Source organism: Corapipo altera, unplaced genomic scaffold (genome assembly GCF_003945725.1).
Source record: "Corapipo altera isolate COAL_440 unplaced genomic scaffold, ASM394572v1 175, whole genome shotgun sequence".
NCBI lineage: Eukaryota > Metazoa > Chordata > Aves > Passeriformes > Pipridae > Corapipo > Corapipo altera.
In genome coordinates this window covers 22,750-44,159 of record NW_020884942.1, presented here as the reverse complement: position 1 = coordinate 44,159, position 21,410 = coordinate 22,750, and the positions used below count along the sequence as shown (strand labels likewise).

Genomic DNA, 21,410 nt, shown 5'->3' with positions numbered 1-21,410 from the left:
CTTTGGCTCTCCCCACCCACCACTCTGACAGAGGCCTGTAGCACATGTACCAGATGTGCACTGAGGTGTGCAGAACCACCCCTAAGCACACGAGGGCTCTACCATCAACCTTACTGGGAAAGTTTCAAAGCTTTAAGGGAAAATAAACCGGGCATGAGCCAAGCTGGCCCTAGCCAAGCTCCAGGAACACCCCTCAGCAGCTTTAGCCTGGATCACCTGTGTACAGCGCAGCACATCCCACTGGCAGCTCACCTCGACCTCGAGAGGAACTTCGACCTCGAGGAGCCCCCACCACCGTTCCTCCTCCGCGTCCCGTCAGCCGCAGGACGGCAGCACTGTTTACAGACATCGAGAAATTCCTCTGTGGAGACAGGGCAGGGCAGAGTCAGTCACACACCCCCCGAAACCACAAACACCGTTAGCCTAAACTCAGCCCAACAGCAGCTTTGCTTTCCCCGCGGTCAGCACAAGCCCACAGGACTAACGCCGGCAAGGGAAAGGATTCCACGGGCACAGGAGCAGCTGGAGCAGTCTCTGAAAGGATGTGGTGGACATCGGTGCTCCCAAGTTACTCACCTGACATTTCGCTGCTCTAAAGGCAGCAGTGGAGCACCTACTCCTCTGGCAGATGATGTTCCAACTACTTAATTGGAACACAGATTGAAACACAGACATTCTGCTCCAAAAAGAGACTGGCACTTGCCTACTCCTGACACCGTGAATTAATGGCAATTCTAAACTTCAAACATGTAAAGAGTAACAGAACTTGGATAAAGTTATATTTACCAATATTCTCTGCAGAAATAAGCCTTTCTTCCCCCCTCTCTGAATATATCACAGGAGTAACATGCTTTGGGGAAAACTAAGTGTACTTAAGCCTTCTGAAATCTAAGTGATACTCCTTTTAATAAGACAATAAACATCAGTAAAATTCAACTTTATTTTCATACTAATTGCTAAAGAAAAAGCTATTTCAATAAAGAATGGATAATTATAACCAACTCTGGCCCCATTCTCTGAACACAAATAGTTGGGAAACTGGGCCAAAGGATTCAGGAGCAAGTTCAGAAACATTAGCAAGCAAACCTGGATTCACACACAATTTCTGACTGCCAGTTTTAAATAATTAGAATGCAAAGGACTCCAAACAGCTGTTACACTTAAAGCAGGCAAGTGCTTACATCAACTCATCTGAATTGCTATGACTTTGAAGGTCTTCAGAGAACAATGAGACAAGCAATTATATACTATTTAAAATCTAAATGGCTAACATCAGAGCCAACAGGCATTTGAAGGAGTTTTAACCCGTTTCAGAAACTGCTTGGTATGTGCTTCCTAGAAAAGTAGATCTTCCTTCAAGAGAGGATTGGTAACTAAGTAGACTTGAGGGGAAAGAAAAAATGCAGTCATGCATGGCAAAATAGCAAGGTCAGCCTCCAGTAAATCTGACTATTTTCCCAGCCAGCTCTTGAAGTTTAAAGCAACCATTTCATCAGCAAGTCAAAAGGAACCACCTCCATTTCCTTCGAAACAAATCACCACCTTTCCTGCTGTTGATACTTCTGCTTTTTTATGAAGAAGGGAATATTTCCCTGCAAAACCATCTTTAAGCTACTTATCAGATTCATTGTCTTGCATAGGAGATTCCTTATTTTTTATGCCTTAATTCTTCCAGTAAGGACAAAATAGTTATCTCCCTTTTCCAAACGTTTTTTAACTTTGCCATTTCTGTCTGAACTCTGAGCCAATTCCCCCTCCCCCTGTAGAGCCCGCTGTGGAGAAGGGTGAGATCCTCATCCTGTGCACAACAACCCACACGGAGAGATCACAGGATGCAATAAAAACAACGAAGTCAAACCAGCAAATCCCACCCTCCTACTGATCAGTGTATTCCCTCAATGCCCATCCCTGACAATGCACACCAAAGAGCAAAGCTGCCCCAAAACAGGGGCTCAGTTAATGCTTTAGGAGCAAGTGGAAGATGCCTTAAGAACCAGATGTCAGGAGCTCCATCACATTCAGCAAGAGTTTGAGCCTCCCCTACTCCACAGGCAGATAAGACTAAGAATTCTGAATTCTGAATTCTTCTCTGTTACAAACAGGAATAAAGGGGCTGGGGAGAAAGGCAAAGGAACCCCGTGCTCCATATTGCCAGTGGTCCCTGGTGGAAAGCTCTGTTAAAGCCATCCACAGAAACCTTCTTTTCTTCAGACACTTCCATGGAAACAGATCTCAGACAAATCTGTGATATTATATAACAAAACCTACTACAGGGTCAATCAGTTGAGCTCTGGGTTAGCTCAGCAAAGAAATATTCTACACAAAAAGAACCGGCAACTCCATCCAAAGCAGATCCATGTCCTGTAACAGGGAATACTGTAACCCTAAGTATCTGCTAGTTAAATTCTACAGGACTAAACAAATTAAAGCTTAAATTCATAGAGCTGCCATAGCCCACCACCCACACCCAGATAACATATCTTTCCATCAGCCTGAGACAAGTTCTTCCAGCCACAGCACACACACAGCTGCAATGCCAGCAGGTGCTGGGACTGCAAGAACTGCTCTGAATCCAGGCCTAGAGCAAAAGCCTGACAGAGGAATGCTAACAGCTTCACCTGCACCCCACCCAAAGTACCCCTGTTCTAATCAGGACTCCCAAATCTCTGCCCCCCCCCCAAGCTCTGAAACAATAATTCTAGCTTAAGTATTCACAGAGGGGGTAAAAAGGGACTTTTAAACTATCTTTTATCAATCTTAATAGCAAGAACTTCCCTGTACCAGGACTAGCAGCAAATCCATTAATATTCACCTCACGATCACTTCTGAACGTGATTCTTGATGATAAATGATGTTTATTATGTCATGGGAAACAAACACCAGGAATTTCTGGTAGCTTAAATCATGGTATTCCCCTGGTATCTCAAATCAGCCATGGAGGGGGGAAAATGGACATAGAAAACCAGACTGTTCAGGTCCTCTGGGTCCCCAGAAAGCATTAATGGAAATTTATTAAAAAGGGAAAATGGACCTCTTCTTTCAAATTAAGATTTTTGTGGAGATTGTAGAGAACTGTTAAGGTGCCCAAAGGTTCCTGTATGATTACAGGTGAAAAGGAGCAGGAGGAAGCAGTGACACAGGGCACACCAACTCCTCAGGACTTTTCAAGACTGGTGAAACACTGGGCACTGCAGCAGAGGACCACCTATCCCTGAAGCTCAGTAGCACTTCCCATCTCATCTGCACCAAGAGGCCACTCAGAACCAATACCACAGCCCTAAACTCGTATTACTCCTCCCAGAGTACACCAACAATCCCCAAAAGTGGGTGTCCCCCTGAACAGTGAAAGGCCTGCAGTGCTCTCTGAAGGACTCCACTGTGCATCAGCAAAAAAATATGTCAGGGTATTTACACTGAGGTTCAATATTCTGCTGTGCTACTGTATGTCTGGCTGACCAGTTCTAGTTCCTACTCAAGAACAGGAGCTGGGCTAAGACTTCCTATAAAAGCACCCTCTCAACCTCAGTTGCCTTTTTAGACTAACTGTGTATCCATGTGAACTCAGATACAACTGCTGATTAAAAACTAAACCATCAGCACCTTGTGTCAAAGGACAGCATCCTACAGAGATACAAGAAATATGAATCAACTCTGAAGAGGGAGGAATTCCAGAAGAGGTGAAGAGGATATACAAGAATACCCAGGGACAAAATGAAATGAAGAATTCAAGAACACAACAGCACGGAGCAAAGGAAGGAAGATGCTCTGATATCTTAAATTAATAGTAACACCACCCACCCCTGCAAAAATCAAAGTACTCCAGCCAGTAAAAATACTCAGCTTTCTATTAGAAAAGTAACAAAATAACCAAACAACAGTATTATGGAGTAAGTGATAAGAAGCGTGACAAATTGGAGAGCAGCTTCAAAATCAAAAGTTCTGACAGCCATAAAGAGGGAATCAATCCAGAGTCAAAAGTCAGAGGCACTGTCCAGAGCAGGGCAGGCAGCTTTCTCCACTAGGAATGCCATTTAAATGGAGGGTTTTTCAAACTACCCAGATCAGTCATCTTTGAAATGGAATCTTTATGGACTGCCTGTTCTCACTGTCATCTTGTTCACCAATTAACCATACACCTATGGAGACCAAAGGAGATAATCAAGCAATTGCCTGTGTATGGAGTCAGTAAGAGTACTGCATCCTTCTGAGAAATGCTAACAGTCAAAAAAGTTCAACAGTTGTCCAAAGGGCACAAAGCTAAAGCTACAGAACTTAAGACACTTCTAGGACTCTATGATTACAAAAGAGAAGGTGATCTGAAACCTGGAGAAAATTTTACTGATCTGAATATGGCACATACTCAAAAAATAGGTAACATTTCCCAGATGGTGATCCTGGATTTTACAAGCTGTCTGATGTCCACAGAACAGTGTATGACAAAATATCTGTTCAAATTTAAGACAACAATCGAGCATGAACAGAATTTAAACTTTATGCTGACACTGTGCTTTCATAATTTCTTTCTCCAAATTCTCCAAATCTCAAATTTTATGGTTTTTCTTAATGGAGGAATACTCTTTATTTTGTCTTTACACTACTGACAATCTAAAGATTTAACATAAAAAAAAAAAAAGGATACCAACCTGTTCTTCTTCTGTAAAAGGTACAAGTGCCAGTGGTGGCAGGGGCTCCTCTTGTAAAATAGGCAGAAATTCCTTATCCAGAAGGTCTGAAGGTATCTGTATCAAAGGAAAAGAGCATTCTACTATATCCAAGCTTTTCCACTTCAGGGATGATGCCACAGACATTGACTCACAAAAACTGTTATTATTATCCTGCCAACTCTGTGTCCATCCACCCAGCACACCAGTGCTTCCCATTACATTTACCAGGGGTGGGTGTAACTGCAAATTTACCACCCCCAGAAAAAAAAATTCTTATAGATTTCCAAAGAACCCCCCCCCACAAGCTCACAGACATCAGAACACAAAATTACACAGCACTGCAGCTCAAACCTGAACCAAGTGAAATTTCATCTGGTAAATTAAAAACTATTGCTTTAACTCCAATGCACTTTATAGACTTTTATTCAGCAAAACTACCAGCACAAAGGTTGTATTTGATTTAAAGTCAGTCATTCCAATTTACAACCAACAAGGAGAGTAAAAAACCACAAACAAAAAACCCAAGTAAAACAAAACTATATGTATAAATTAGCTAGAGAACACTGATGATTTAAATCAAAATAAACTTTAACACTAATTTTGAATCAGAAGCTCCATCAGCAGATGTGACCTTGAGAATCTGGACAAGAAGCTGCAATTACAGCCAAGTGAGGTCTAATTATGCCAACAGAAATCTGTTTCAAAAATATTTAGTTCATAATACTAAAGACTTTTTATATTTTCATTTGGGCACATGCTAGCAGAAGCTTTCCTGCTTTCAATCAGTGTATCTTTTAATCAGAAAAGCAACTTTGCCTCATCTTCAGCCAGCAAAGATTGAAGATGACCCAGTGAAAAAGGACAGGGTACAAGACACAGCTTAAAACCATTGCCCTGAGTAGTTAACTAGAACCACTGCCAAGACAACTAGAATTTCCCAGCCCTCTGGAAACACCTGGGTATCAAAAGCAAGACACAGTCTAATGATAATGCCTTTCTGGCAAACACACAGGGAGAAAATCTTCTTTTGGACCACTCCTAAGGATGGGAGAACTTCCTGTGACACAGGATATTCCAAGGTTGTTCTGAATCAGTCACAACTGCAGAGGCCTCAGCAGCACCTGCTCTAGCACACAGCAATGGCCTCTGGCTGGTTGGCTTATTCCAGCACAACAGCAAGGTTTAAATCACAGCTCCCCAAGGCTGAGCAGGACAATCCTGCATGTTGGAGCACACTTCACAGGCTCAGAAACATCCCTGACATTCAGTGCCCCTGAATCCCTGTGGAAGCAGCACAGGGCTCCCAGCACTGAGTGTCAGCACAGGGCAGGAACAGGGAGCTGGGTGTGCACAGCTCTGTGCCAAGCTCAGGGCACAACCTGACACCATTTCTTGCAGCCCCTCCCTCACTTGAGGGATTGAGATTTCCAAGGCACTACATGCTGCTTCAACAACAAACCAACCTCTGTCACCAGCTGCAGGAAAACCCAATGTTTACAAATGCAGAATGTGTGAATTGTTGCCTGAAAGGACCTCTGAAATTTTACATCATCTTTTACATCACTGGGAGCCTTGCTTGAAATGCAACCAGGAGGAAGCTCTTGACTTTCCACATTGTCCTAATGCATTCCATGTGCCTGATTGTATTTGTGTCCTGATTCCCAGAGAAGGGAATACCTGAGGTCTGCTCTCATTGGGCCAGTTACCTGCTAAAATGAACTGCCTTAATTTGGGATAAACGTGGATCCATTGCCGTTTTCAGATGATCTGCTAACATGATTTATTGCAGCTGAATCAAATAACTATTATGCACTACATAAATAAAATCCTACTGAGGCAAGCAAATATGCACAGCTGCAAGGAGACTTTAGCCCTCAGTCATCTCTGGCAGTGGGACTGAATATGGCAATCAGGTTTTTTGCTCTCTGGGGTACAGGAAGTTGCCCCTAAAGAGGCAAAAAAAGAATCAAACATAATGAATGCAGTAAAAGTGGGATCAAATAAGTGTACACACACACACAACCCCCCCACACCAAATCAGACCTCTTCAGTCTGGGATGCCAAGGGACACATGATTGCTCTGTCCACAATCCCAAAATACAAACCAGTATTCCTGATCTCAAGGCTCATTAGGAGCACACACATCAGGCCTTTCCCTGCTCACCTTGTTATCCTTTAGAAAAAGTGCCAGCATTTCTTCTCTCCCGTAGCGATAGTCTGCGAGTTTGTACTTGGGCAGGGCCGGAGACAGCGGAGGGGATGTCACGCTCCCACCGCTGGACAGGGCTCGCAGCCTGCAACAGAGACAAGCCATGGCACTGACTGAGTGTGTGCCACCACCCCCTGTGCCACTGTGCCACCCCCCTGGGCACAAACACAACCAAGAACGTGCAGAGGAAAGACGCCCACGGCTTCGGTTCAAAACTCAACCTCGGTGCCCCGACGGTGAAGAGCTTCCCTCCTTTCATCCACAGCCAGGACAGAGAGAAAAAACATTCCCAGGAGCACACCAAGGAATTGAACTGGCCCAGGAAAACTCTTATGTTGAACATATAGCAAGCTGCTGCACCCCTAAAGCCTTGCCTAAGCTGCTTACACCGGCTGCACACAAATCAGTTGAACATCTTCCACAGATATTCATGGCAACATCTTCTTTCGGACAAGAAAAATTCTGACCATGCTGAGGACAGTGCAGCAAACATTAACCACGAGTTTATTCAGCTGTTTGGCAAAGTTTAACACTACAGCACAGTAAATTTTACAATGGGTTTCTTCTTGTGTCTCTGGAATGCTTCTTTACTACAAATCCTTTTCCAGGAATTAAAATTAATGGTTTGTTTGTTTGTTTGTTTTAGAGTGCATATATCATTTAGCTTGGGGTATCAATAAAAATGATGCACAAAATATAGTGCCACTATTTCAGAGGCATTTCAAGCAGTAGTCCTACTTATGGTAACAGATAAATATGCAATTACATTTGCTCCCATCCCATACAGGTAAGTTAATGGACTTCTTGCACATAACATCTTACCACTGGATGTGATTCCCACTCTGCAAGTACATTAGTCTCTCTTTATACAGTCACTTCCTCAGCTTCACAAATATTCTATATTTTTAGGAATTTTTTTTTTGAGGAATGTTTTACAAAAGGATGTATGCATCAAGAAACAGAACCCTGACCATTTTCCTACATTTTCCTTAATGTGCATCTTAGAAAAGTGAACAACAAAACCTCTTCTCAACAACTGAGAAATCCACGGAAAGGAGGGTGCTCTAAACTGTAACAATGATTCAGAGGTTACCTTTCACCTAATTATTGAAGCATGCTTTGATTTGCTTTATTGTCCTTTAAACAGAAAGGAAAAAGCAATTTGCAAGTCAAATGTTGATCTTATTTTTTTAGTTTGGTGCCACCCCGTGGCAGGTCCTTCACACACCACTTCCAAACAAAACATGCCTGGGGAAGAATTATTCCAAGGATTAGATGGCTCAGTGCAATGTTCAGTGTTTGATCAATGCAGACCAAACGTGGCCCAGAGTTTCACTGTGAAGTGATACAGCAGCTTATGTGACAGGCACGACTGCACTGCAACCCAAAGCAATAATTATAAAGCTTATATTCCATCATTCCTGTAAAAATCTAGTAACTCACTCAAGTATAATACATATTCCATACACAATCTCATCAGGTTTTTAAACTAAATGGAGACTGAAGTCCCCTCACTATGACACAGCAAGCAAGCTACTGCTAAAATGTGCTTTTTTTAGAGTTGTCTTCCCCCTTCTTTTTAATATAACTTTGGCTTCCATCCATCAAGAATCTAATCATGTCTGTCTCTTACACTGAGGAGCACTCCAGCACAACACATCTTCCTGGTGGGTGTATTTATAGACAGTGATAGAGTCATTCTTTAACCTTCTTTCCATCTAACAAAATAGACTGAGCTCTCATTGTTTCCCAGCCCACAAATCATGTCTTCCTCCTTCGCTGAATCCTCTCCAATTTCTGGGCACTGTGCAGAGCAGTGTGCCAGCAGAAGTGAAGATGTTATTCCAGTAAGTCTCCCCACATGCTGTGCAGCAGTTTTATTTCCTAGGCCAGCTCCACACCCCCGGGATCACATCCCTCTTCAGAAACCACACCACCCACAAGTCTTGTTTGTAACTGAAGCCAGCAACACTTCAACAAGAGACTGGAACAAATCGTGAATAATCACACCTGTGCAACCATTCCTTAGCAAAAACCAGGACAATGCACGTCAGACAAGCTGAAAACTAACAGCTGACAAAATTATACAACGTCAGGGGTTCCCTTTAACACAGCAGCTCGTTTTTCCTGACACTTTCAGTGCACACATGCAGGATACTGTGACACAAAACTCACTTTCATCGTGTTCCGTACAGGGTTTAGGTTTTTTGAACAGTGGAAAAAGAAAAAGCTTGCTTAGCTACAGATTTAAGTCCAGTGAGGAGAGTTTAAGAACTTTCTTATTAACATGTAGCACATGGAAAGACCAAAGAAGCACATCTTCAGTCTGTGCACACCTCTGGGATCATACACCTCATTCTACTTGGTAGCAATGTAAATATTATCCCTTAACATGACATAAAACCCAACCCATTTCATACACAAAGTGAAGACTAATCTTACAGTGTTGCCTTCAATCCCAGGCCAGGGACTGAGGTGAAGCAGGATGGAACAACAAACACATTATATCCCATTCAGTCTCATAATCAGTTCTGTTCCAAAGGACAGAAACTCATTTTAGATGAGGTTCTGGAGTCTCACAAACCAGACAAAACTTACCATTCAGGCCCAAAGTTAAGTGTCTGAGTTTCTGCTGCCATTTTTTTTCCTGTTCTATTCCTCTTTTCTTAAAAAGTGTGAACCTGAAAAATAAAATTGTTTACTATGAAAATAGCTGGATTGATACAGTCCTTCACAAATTAATTCACAATAGAAAAGCACATCTGGTCATGCAAAGAAGTAAAAAAAAATTGACATGGAATTTTTTTTTAAGGAATCCGTTTCATTCTCCAACATAATTAATTTACTAATATAGGAGCAACTGCATCAAGATCTCTTCCCTAAATCCCTCTTTTAACAGATCAAACAGAACTCTGGATCAGTGTGTCTGAGGAAATAATTTGTACAAACACTGAGAACTTGATGTATAATCCCCTTCTGTAAGAACAGTAATGCTTAATTAACAGAATTGCTGCTTCCTGACAATTATAAGAGGATAAAAACCTACTAGAATTACAGCAAGACAGATTTGCCAGCTGAGTGGCAGAGTATTCAAGAAATTTCCACTGCTCATTCTTGAAAAACAAGCCTTCTAAAGTCTGAGTACATCCAATGCTATGACATCCTCCAAAAATCTGCAGGCAAATGACAGTATTTCTCTCATTCTTAGTTTTATTAGGCCAAAAAAAAAGCCTAACTTAAGATCTGAGCTACTTTCATTCCTATTAGCCAAGGTCCTGCAGGCACAGCAAAGGTTCCTACATATCCAGAGTGTATGGACAAGAGCAGAGAAAGCCACACAGGAGGGAAGGGACAAAACTAAGGGAAGGCTACAAAGTTTTTTCTGTCAGAGCCAAGTCCAGCCCAGGAAGCTCTAGAGAAGTGTCTCTTGCAGCCATAAATACAGCCCCTCTTTCCTTCCAGCAGCAGCAAAATCCAAATCTGCAGAGGAAGGAGGTTTGGCTCTTCAAAAATCAAACACACTGTAGGCAAAGCCCAAAGAAAAAAGGATTTGAAGCATTACCTACAGACACTGGTTGATCAGACTTGAAGAACCCATACAGGACAGATGGGAGGGAGGGAACTCTGCTGTATCAGGACCTTATTCCTTAACAGACCCAGGGACTAAATAACCAGCTTTGGAGTTTGTCTGTGCTTTGGGTGAAAAGGTGATGGAAAAGAACAACAAAATGTGGGGAGGTAGAAAGGGCACTAGTTACTGAAGAAAACAAGACAAAACCAAACAAAGGAAACACTTTTTTCTTATATACATGTTACAGAAGTGATGATACTAAAGTTAAAGAAAATAAATCAAGACCCTCAAAGTTACAAAATGACAAAACATGCTAAAACCAAACATGCTGAAACCACTGGAACAGATTTTACCCAAATCTTTTGGGCATAAGATTACAAACAGTTATAGAATTCCCTGCAGCCTAAACCTACCCACCAACATCTGGCTTATGGATTTTTACTACATGGAATACCCATTTTTTCCCCATACACAATGTAATTTATATACAAACCTTAGTATTTTTATTTTCACAATAACCCTATATAATAAAATGGAATTATCCCCACTACCTGCACCAAGAGCTAATACAAAAACACCCAGCTATTCTCACAGGCCCAGTCTGAGATGATTTTGGTCTGATTTGAGTTGCCTTTTTGAAGCAAGTGACAGCTCATTGCAACATTCAGTGTGCATCACTTATTATTCTTCCAATCATAACACAGGGTGAGGTACCCAAAGAAGACAAAGCAGCCACTTGTGAAAATACTGCAGGTCAATTCAAGCAAACCATCCTGCACACTCTGGCAGAGACAAGCCTCTAAAACAATTCCTAGAAGCCTTAAGTGGATGGCTCTGCCCCTCCACTCCCTGCAGTGCCTGTAATCCTGCTGCTGGAGGGGTGGAGAGTTTCCAGATCAACCCATGAGGATCACCAGGGAACCTGGGATCTTTAGCTCCTAACATCAAAGCTACCTTAGTAACAGTTAACACCAAAAAGGCTGGCACTGAATGTTAGACTGCCACGAAAACACAGCTGGAAAGCATCAGATATAAGGACAAGGCACTAAAAACCAGTAAGAACTGAGCCATTCACTGGGGTTGGACCCACTGGGCCCCACCCTCTTCAGCCTCTGCATTCCCTTCCCAAAAAACCGAGGATGCTGTGTCATCTTTCTCTGCCAGACTCCTAAGCACTGAGTACCTACAAGAATACTCAAAGCCTTCCAGTATCATCCCAGTGAGCTGCAAAACAGTTTTCCCTGTCCCTCACTTTGGTCACCACACTTCATTTTGAGAACTCTTGGCTGGCTTCCTCCTCCTGTATTGCACTGAGGTAGGTTACTGCCTCCCTACAAGCTCTGACTGTGGGCATTTTGAAATGAGACACCTCTAAGTGAGTGAAACTGTCACTGAACTGGCCCCCAAAGACCCCCCAAACAGAATAAACCACAGATGTGCAGATGATTTGAAGAGGTTTAACAGGTGGATTTAATAGGCAACGTTACCCAGAAATAAAACACACACGAAAAAGAAATTACAGGCAAAGCTGAGAGAAAACCATTGGAAAAGAGGCACTCTGGGAATGGGCACTGACTTGGGAGGAGGAAGGCAGAGAGCAGGGAAAAGACTCAGGAAAGCTAAGACAGCAAGTGTGCTGGAGGAGTACACTGAGCTGGGTGAGAGCACAGGAGACAGGGAAAGCAGGAACCATGTGCAGGGAAAAGGGGAGAGCACGAAGCCAGCGGGGAGAGGAACCTCCACAGGGACTGCTCAGTGCCCCTGGCTGGTGAGGAGGAGAAGCTGTACCAACTGGAAAGGCCAGTCAGGGTGGACCAGGCAGCACTCCCTTCACGAGAGCAGAGAGTCAGGGTGGAGCAAGAAACAGGAGCAGAAATTAAGGCAAGGGAATGAATGATCAGGTCGTGAATTCAGCCATTTTGGCCAAGGAAAAGGCATGAATTTATCACATCTTTATCATCTAGATAATTTCCTTACATTTTAAACTTCGATATTAATAACTGAAACGTTGATTTCGGTCTTTTTTTATCCATGCTGCCTCCTTATTGATCAAGGATCGCAAAAATAACGTGTATTTGCAAATTGCAAAAATAACATAACTAACGTTTCCTCCTTGATAAAATCTGAGGAAGGAAAAGCCCCTTTCTGAACCACTGGGTTTGTGAATCAGAGTTGTCTACAAATCAGTGGCTCTCAGTGGTGGAATCCCCAAGCCACAGATGTGATCTGGGCAGAGCACACGGGGACAGACTGGAGCTGAAGTGAGAAACTGAGGCACTGCTTTGATCCTGGCCAGGTAACAGCTCTGCTTGGCCAAGAAGGCTGCCCAGTGCTTCCCACCAGTCCACCCAAGAGGAACATTTCCTCCAAAGTCTTCTACAAATCCTTGATCAAGGTGCCAGTGCAACCCTACAAATGGTTGCAGTTTTCCTGCATATTTAGGGAAAAATGGAATTGCTTCATAAACTGAAGTGGGACCCCGTTTTCCTGGGGTGATACCACCAACCTGCTATCAGCATGCAGGGCTGAAAAGAGAAGAAATCACACCAAGCCCACCATCAACCTGTGGACTAGCAAGAGAAAAAACACCCCTGTGTTTTGTCAGCTGTTTAGCACTTTGAAAAATCAGAAGTCCATCCTCGGAGCAGACATAAAATGTAATCCAATAACATTAAGCCCTTAAGTGGCTTTCACTCACAATTACCAGGTGATATTATAGATGCACAAGTTGCTATCAGCAACAGTCCTTTCACTGGTTCACTGCAGGTAAAATGGTTACTTTACCAAGCTTGCAGTTTTTGACATTATTTTTCAAGCTTGCTACTTGGTACCTGACAAATCTATTAAAGCTCTCAGAAACATCTGCTACAGACACAAGTTGGAACTTGATTCCACCGGCCAGATTTGTGCATTAAAATGCACAAGATGTTTCAGCTGGAGGTCTATAATTACTGTGGCACACTTTGCCCACAAGCTCTGTTATTTTAAAACATATAGCTAGCTAATAAATATCCAGGCAAAAAGCTGTTTTCAGAGACTCTGAAAGACCTAAACTACCATGTTGCACCAGACCTTGCTCAACTTCAGAACATACCAAAAAATGGCATTTTAAGATTTATCCCTTACTGACAGGCACCAGAATTAAGATTTTCAGGCAATGTTAAATTCCTACATTTCCATTATAGAATTCTGTCAGCTTGCACCACTTGGCAATCTGTCTGTTCTGCTGCTCCAGATAGAGATGCACTGATTCTTAGCATTCCAAGCTGAGTCTAGGCAGTGGCTGCATTCAGGTCTGCCCATCTAATCTTTCCTACAGACAGAAAAAAATTAAAGATTTGGACTGTCACTGCAATTTATAGCTTTGGGGCTGCTGTGTGCTTAGGGTTTTTATTAACTTTGGAAACCTAAACCTTGGGGAAAAAAAAAGGTATACCACTGATCCTTCCTATACACAGCTATTTTATTTTGAAATTGTCAAATCTTTGATCAGAGGTGTTTAGGAAGAAAAATATCCTTTCCTTCCAAGGTAGTTCTGTCGCTACTGTAGGTTTGAAACAGGCTTTTAAACCTATAAATTGGCTGAAACTGTGAGAACCAAAGAACACAACAGAAATTTAACCTAAGCAGGTTGAAGTGCAGGGAATTGGGTTCTCCCTAAATAAAGGTGGGACAGGAATTTAACGGCAGTGTTCCACCATGCAACAGCAACATTACAGCAAGATGATAAAACCTCACCTTCCCCAAGCAAGAAAACATTCCACAGGCAGCTACTCTGGCTGATGTCAGTGCCAGCAGCTGTGTTTTTAAAAAAATTAACAGGTTGACTGAATAATTAATGCTGATTTTCTCTAATCCCTGAAATATTAAAGAAGATCCATAACTGTGTGCAAGCAAGCCACTTTTTAAGCACAATGGTAAACAGGATGACTCAGGTGGCTACCCTACCTGCCTGTCTGATATTAATCACTGGCTAAAGCAGACAACACTGATTAAAGGACTCTGACATAATTATGGCCAGGCAACATGGATTTATGGAAGACAGTCAGTCAAAATATACTTTTGTAAGGGTAGAAATTTCATTGCTCCAGCAAGTAGGCGAAATAAATTTTAATTTCAGCAGGACATTCCAATTCAGTAGAACTCTAAAAAGGACAAAATCATTCAGAACCACATGAAAGGTCTCAGATCATCACAAGATACTTTTTCTTTTAATCCCCTCTTCCAAAGAATACACAACCACCCACTCTCAGAAGGAATAAAATTCACAAAACCAAGTTAAGAAGCTTTCTCCTACTTCTACAGAGTCTGTAGCACTGGCCCACAAAACTCCTGAAACCTAAGGATGAAAACATGGACATGGTAAAGAATGGAAATGACACATCAATGGTGCCATTATGAATTATTCACCTGGGTCCAGCACAGCAGGTTGGATAAGGCCAAGTCAGAAGAGTCACCAGCAGAAAATACAGGTGATGCACAACTAATGCAGGACTATTCTGGAAAAACCCAGTCCTGAACCCAAGCTGAGATTTATGACATTAATCAGCTGAAAAAAAAGCACGTGATACAACATTGACTAAAAGAGCTAACAGGAAACACTTAACACAGGAATAAGGAAATACAGAGTAAATATACACCAAATTGTGTCACTGAAGGGATACTGTGTCCTGCTCTGTTGTAAAATCAGAAGTTCAAAAATTGATAGAACATGACAGATACACCTTACAGTGAGAAGAAGAAACACCAACACCACACTAAAGCTCTATTTATTAAGCTTTGAGGAAAAAAAAATTAAGTATTTTGCTCTGTCTGTAAATGATCATGCAGGTTAAAAAGGCTGGAGACCCAAGTTTACTCATTGAAGGGACTGAAGCAAGACATGTGGGGGATAAACAGCAAAGTGAGTTGTTTTCAGGTCAACACTAAATGATTTTCTAAAAGGTATGTTCTAGCTTAAACAGAAAATGAGTCAGGAAAAAAAATCCATTAGTCACATTACACAAGATGCCAGACAAGTCACAGGAGTCCCCTCTGGTTTGCCCAACCTTATTCCTGATAAAGGCAGTGAATTTTCCAAGGCCTATCTACCCACACGCCAAGTTTTTCCCAAGGGAACAATGTCCAAACCATTCACTTCTCCAGAAACTACACCTCTATTATTACTCTTACATTTTTAGACCTCCTCAAGTCTTATAACCTTCCTGTCTCAAACCATTGCAAAAGTGTTTCAATCTCTCGGCAGTTTCTGGTCAAAAATTGCCCATGACTCCCCTCAAATGGCAGCTCCAAGCTGCCACTCCCCTGCTCCCTCCACACAGATCCAGGTAAAGCTCCAGGGAGCACTGCAGCTCCCAAAATGCTGCACTCCAGCCAAGGGGGACAAACACAGGTAAGCTCTGAATCCCCTCCAGGAGAGGATGACACGAGAGACTAAGGAGACCCACCCACCTAACCAAGAAAGAAAGGAACGTTAAATAACACAACTCCAGATGTTTTCTCCCTTTCCTACCTCCTGCTGTGACCCTGCTGGCTGGAGGTAGGTTGGGAGCTGCCCTCTCCTTGCTCCACCTGCACACAGACAGCCAGGAACACTTCTCCTGGTCTGTGTCCTCCACCTTCACTCCCAGTCTCCAGCCAAACACAGACACCAGCGATTAAGCTCCAAGAAGCAGAGTCAGGGAACCACACCCTTGGCCTTGCCACTGGCTGAAGCACAAACACTTCTCCTTCCAAATCCTATCCCAAAATCCTGCCAGTGCTCTTGCTTTCCATCTGAAAAAAATCACTTCCACATCTGTGTACCTCGTACATCCAAAACTTGCCGGTAGTTTCAGTAATATTTATAATAATAATTTTAGTAATATTCAGTCTGTGCCATTCCACAAGGTGTTAGGGATCAGGATGCCTGGTCTGCCTACCTGCTCCCCAGCAAGATCAGCAGTCAATGCACCCAAAGCTACACACACAGAGGTGCTGCAGCAGCTCTCTCACCCTCCTCACACACATTCTCCAGCCCATACACACAGTCAGGGTGGAAGAACACGGTTCAGACTGTGCTCACTGAAAACATTCACTGAATTAACAAATCTGGCTTCTTGTGGGGGCTTGGGGCTTTGTTTTACATGTCACTGACATAAAGGAGCTTCTTTGGGCTTTGTGGAAATTGTCTCCCCCCACGCCTTCTTAAGGTTTCCTACTCGTGCAGCTCTGAGACTGTGCTCCTGCACTTCAGGAAACATTCAACACAGAGAGTGTGTCTGACAAAGGGTCCTGACAAAGAATTACAAGGTGCATCACTGCATACCTTGGTCAGCCAGGAAAGCAGAGGGTAACTGGTTACTATGTACAAATTGCAACACTTTTTAATAGCTTACCCACTTCTCTTCATGTTAATATTGCTGAAGATATTCACTTGTTTTAATGTAAGAACCATACCTTTCAAAATCGACTTGTGATGTCTGGTCCTGCCTTAGCACTCTTAAAGCTTAGTGCAACAGAGAAAATTACATATACAGATGATTCAGCATTAACTAAGCCTATTGTAAAAGCTTCCACTGGATTTAATGGTAGTTGAACTGGGCCTCTAATTTATTAAATCAAGTTATGAGATGCCTTTACTTAAAAATCTTGCCATATGCTACTTCCATGATCAGCCCCACTCACTTTCCATCACACACAGTCTAACACTGACGTCAGCCCTGCTTTGAGCAGGAGGCTGGAGGAGAAACCACCAAGGCTCTTCCAGCTAAACCAGCCTCAGATTCTAACACACATGGCTCAAAAAACCATTTACACATCCCATCACTTGCCAGTCACACCAACTCCTTGCCACACAGCATTCTGACTAAGGCTGAAGGCTCGTGACTTCAGCTCTCCATCCATCACCACACAACTTCACCCCAACTCATCTCCTCAGTGCCCAAAGCAGGTCTTCTCCTTCCAGCCTGAACTGACCCATCAACACACACATCACACCTGTTTTTACCCAAACTGACCTCCCCATGGACACCCACAGCCTCTGAATCCCCCACTCCCACAGCCAGTATCTTTATCATAAAACACTACCAACAGGATGCCAAGTGTTTACAGTTGTTGTCAGTGACAGAAGGAAGGTGGTTTTTTTTTTAAAGTGTTTCATTGTAACAACGACTTGAAACAAGTATTTCTCTACTAAATAAAAAGGACAGAGTTCCCCTAAGCAAACGCTGCCTTCCCAAAGGGGAGCATCATGCTTTCTTTCACCAGAAGAACAATATTTAACAATGCCAAAATATTTTTCTAGCCAATTTCTGTAAGGTGTTATATGTACACTTGTTTATCTCTTCACAATGCCAAACTACATATACAAGAGCCACTGTTAAAGCCATCAAGTGTGAAATGCTGCAGGGGGATTTTTCTAGATTCCCTGGATTTTTTTCAAATGTGTGGCCAAAAGGAGAGAAAGAGATAACACAGATTTAATAACTCGCCGAGGGAATCAAAAAACAGTAAGTGATCCAAAAGGCACATCAACAAAGCAGTATTTTATAACAATTCTCTAAGTGTTCATCAGAATTTTTCATTGACCTACAGACTCTACAATCTCTACACAGCTCCTGGTATTCCTCCTGCTTTTCTCTGTAATCCTGGAGTCTACCTATCCAGCTTCTATGTATTCCAAGCTTTAGGGATTACAGAACAGGCTGACCCTTGAAAACACACATTTCGATTTCACACTTGCCAAAAACCTCAGATGCATCAAAACAATTCTATGCATCCTTTCCATTACAAAAAAAAAAAAAAAAGCAAGAAGGACACACAAATTTCAATTGCAGCTTAGTTTCCCACGCCACATCAAACCATCACACAGTGCCTGAACTCAAGCAATGTTTAACACCTTTAGAGGAAATGGACTGACCAACCTCCCTCTGCAAAAACAGAGAAGTGGACACATTTTGTAACCAACACACTGTGGCAATCTCAGCTACTGACAAAGCCATGCAGAGACTGCCACAACCCCCAGCTGAGCTAAACATGAAAAAGTAATGGTATTAAACATCCCCATGGTGAACTGCAGGGTTATATACATCTACACACCAACCACAAGAGGGCCAGTGCTGTACAGACCTTGTCACTTAGAGCACTTCATTCTTCTTAGTTCCATCCAGAACTCAGGTGCACCTGGAGCAAAGTTGCCGAGTTTTCTCAGTTCTGGCCATTTTCAAGCCAGATCATTTGAGCAACCAAACAAATGTTCAGGAGTTGAGAGCAAGAGAGAAAAGGAGCAGCTAAGCTGGGCAGAAAACTGAGTTTGTTCCCCTGAGAGCAAACCCCATCCCCCTGCAGCATTTCACACACCTAGAGCTTCAAACTTCACCCCGTGAATTCGAATAAATTGATGAGAAAACCACACAAAGAAAAGTCCCTTTCAACACAGATGCTTCCCCAGTAACAAAGGGATGGGTTTCTCCTTACCAAAGCATCCAATGAATCTCTAGCAAGAGAGGAGAAGGCAGGAGAAGGCAGATCAGCCTTATGCTTTTATGCCCACAAACAGAAATTTTGTTGCTCTGCCCCTTAGCTCTTATCTATAATCATGAATAAAATATAGCTTATCTCCACTAATCTTTGAGCAGAAGCACTGAGAGGGGAAAAAATAAAAACAGAAAAATAAGGGGAAAATGCTAGGAAAGGGATTTTTTTTTTTCCTGAATCAGACTTAGTACCATACTTTAAAAAGCCCTAAGGAAGAATTTTAAAGACCTCAATGAAAGAACAACATACACATGACAGTTACTTGAACTTACAAGATCAGACAAAAGCAGGCAGAGTCAAATTTCATATTCTTAGTATTTCAAATAAATTAATAAACAAAGAGCTGAAGGCCTGAATTACTTTAAAGAGGGGGCAGAGGGGAAGGCCCAGACCATGGTCCAGGTGCCCAGGTCATCTTCACCAGTTACTGTGAACCAGGGTTTCCCTTCTAGGTTTAAATACAAAGATCTTTCAGCACAGACAGGTGGATCAATACCAGCAAAGCCCTTCAGCCAGTCAGCTGCCCCAGCAAGGTGTTCCAGCTGACTTTGACATGCCCAGCTGTTTTTATTCTAATGAAGTACCTATAGATCTTAAAACACCTGCCAATTTTTTTTTTCTTGTATTCAGATACAAGGAACTCCAGTTTGTGATAGAATTTCATTCAGACAACTGGCCTCAGCAGAGATGCAATGGTGCTTAGTCTCAATTCCTTAGAAACACCCAAAACCTTCTTTCACACACAGAGTTTTTTCCTCAATCCAGGAATAAAACAGAAGGGGAAAAAATTAATTGCAAAGCCCTCAACTGTCTATTTACAAGCATTTTTTTCCCACTCACATCCTCACAGAGATCATATTTTTAATTTCCTGTAGGTTTTAGAAAGGCAAGAAAAAATGCTAATAGCAGCACCTGATGATATTTTACCTCAAGACCAACACCTGTAATGAAAAGAGGATCTGCAAGAGTCCAAGTTTTTGCTGTGGTATTAGAATTTTTTTTAAGCACCCTACAAAACAAATCATGCCTGCTACAAGACTACTGTGCATTTTAGTTCTGTGCTCTTTTTTTAAAAGACAGGGTCAAGAAACCATTCACAAAAGGCCCCAAAAGAAACACAGTGCCCAGGTGCCCCCATGCATGTTCCTGTATCCAGGGCCTGAGCAGCTCTTAAAAACATTAAACCCCGTGATTTACACTCAGTTACTGTCACATACTGAAAGGGGCTATCAAAGGCTCAGCACAAGAGGTGACATCCACCCTCCAGGGATAAATCTCTGCCTTCTCTTTAATCCAGTGGACTGGTAAACAGAATCTTTAATTTTTTTCTTTTAAAACACACGTTCAGTGAGAAATCAACACCAACACACATCTGCTGGCACCAGCTGACTTGTAGAACTACACGAACCTGGGGAGTAAAACAGGTGCAAAAGGGGCAAGGGACACTCCAACATTTCTGTTGGCACATCCAGGATCAACTGGGACCCATTTTCACCTCAGCACCAGCTAACTGTTCAAAAGATGCCTATTCAAGGGAATGGCAAGAAAACCAGCACCTCAGAGCAGTAATGTTCTTATTATCTATTGCAGCCAACACCCAATAACAAGAGCTTAAAAATATCAAAACACAGCTTCTGCTGCTGACAACTGCAACCAATTTTGTTTACAAAGGTTCCCAATTATCACACTGTGCATCAACCAAATGCTCCATTCACAAAGCAGCAGATGAATTTGTGTTTATTAAAGAGTTTCTTAAGAACAAAAGCAACCAGCAGTGTTATGGGAAAAGGAAAAAAAAAATTACACGTACTTTCCAGGAACTTGCCCAAGTCAGCTCCTGAAGCAAGAAAACAGAATGAGCAGGGAGAAGTTAGAAGAATATAATGAGAGTTCAGAAGTTCCTTCCCCGCCCACCCAAGCAAGCAGACACTCAGAAGTTACAGTAAGAGCAGCACACCACGAACGTTGAACTGAAGCTTACTGGGGAAAATGTAGGGTTTTATTCCAGAAGCACTACTTGGCAACACCTCCTTTTGGCCTACACCTTGTCCCACTTCAAAGTGCAGCCACACGGGACTAAAAGAGCGGAAACAGCTCTGTTGACACTGAAACTACTTGTCTTGGATCAATACCAAAGGCACACAATGCTGATCGATGGTCCCTTCGGCCTGCCAAGGCCTCCCCAGTCAAACACTGCCGGTCACGGCTGCTCCCGGCGCCCGCTGCCCGCGGGGGAGGCTCGGGGCTGCCACGTTCCCCGGGCTGTGCCCCCTGACAGGGCCGGGGTGCCGGAGCGGGGCTCCCCGCGGCGGGCTGGCAGGGACGGGCGAGTTCACTGGGTCAGTGCGAGGGGACACGGTGCCGCCTGACAGGCCCCGCGGAGCCCCGGGGGAGCGCAGGGCCCGCCGGCCGCAGCCCCGCTCGGCCCGCGTGAGGCCCCGGGGAGGGC

General features: G+C 43.0%; 1 protein-coding gene across 11 annotated transcripts in view; it reads right to left on the bottom strand.

Moving 5' to 3' along the window:
* The window catches only part of GIGYF2 (GRB10 interacting GYF protein 2), a 74,266-nt gene that overhangs the window by 52,491 nt on the left and 365 nt on the right, over positions 1-21,410 (bottom strand). For 6 of the 11 annotated variants that reach the window (XM_027661886.1, XM_027661888.1, XM_027661891.1 and 3 more), the window contains exons 2-5: positions 9,472-9,554; positions 6,829-6,958; positions 4,644-4,739; positions 217-361 (exon numbers count right to left, since the gene is read on the bottom strand). In XM_027661886.1, coding sequence (XP_027517687.1) covers positions 217-361; positions 4,644-4,739; positions 6,829-6,958; positions 9,472-9,512 — 412 coding nt within the window. In that variant the 5' untranslated portion in view covers positions 9,513-9,554. Of the gene's footprint in view, positions 1-216; positions 362-4,643; positions 4,740-6,828; positions 6,959-9,471; positions 9,555-20,771; positions 20,799-21,410 lie in introns of all 11 variants that reach the window. The other 5 variants (XM_027661890.1, XM_027661894.1, XM_027661897.1 and 2 more) reach the window with 2 other exon arrangements.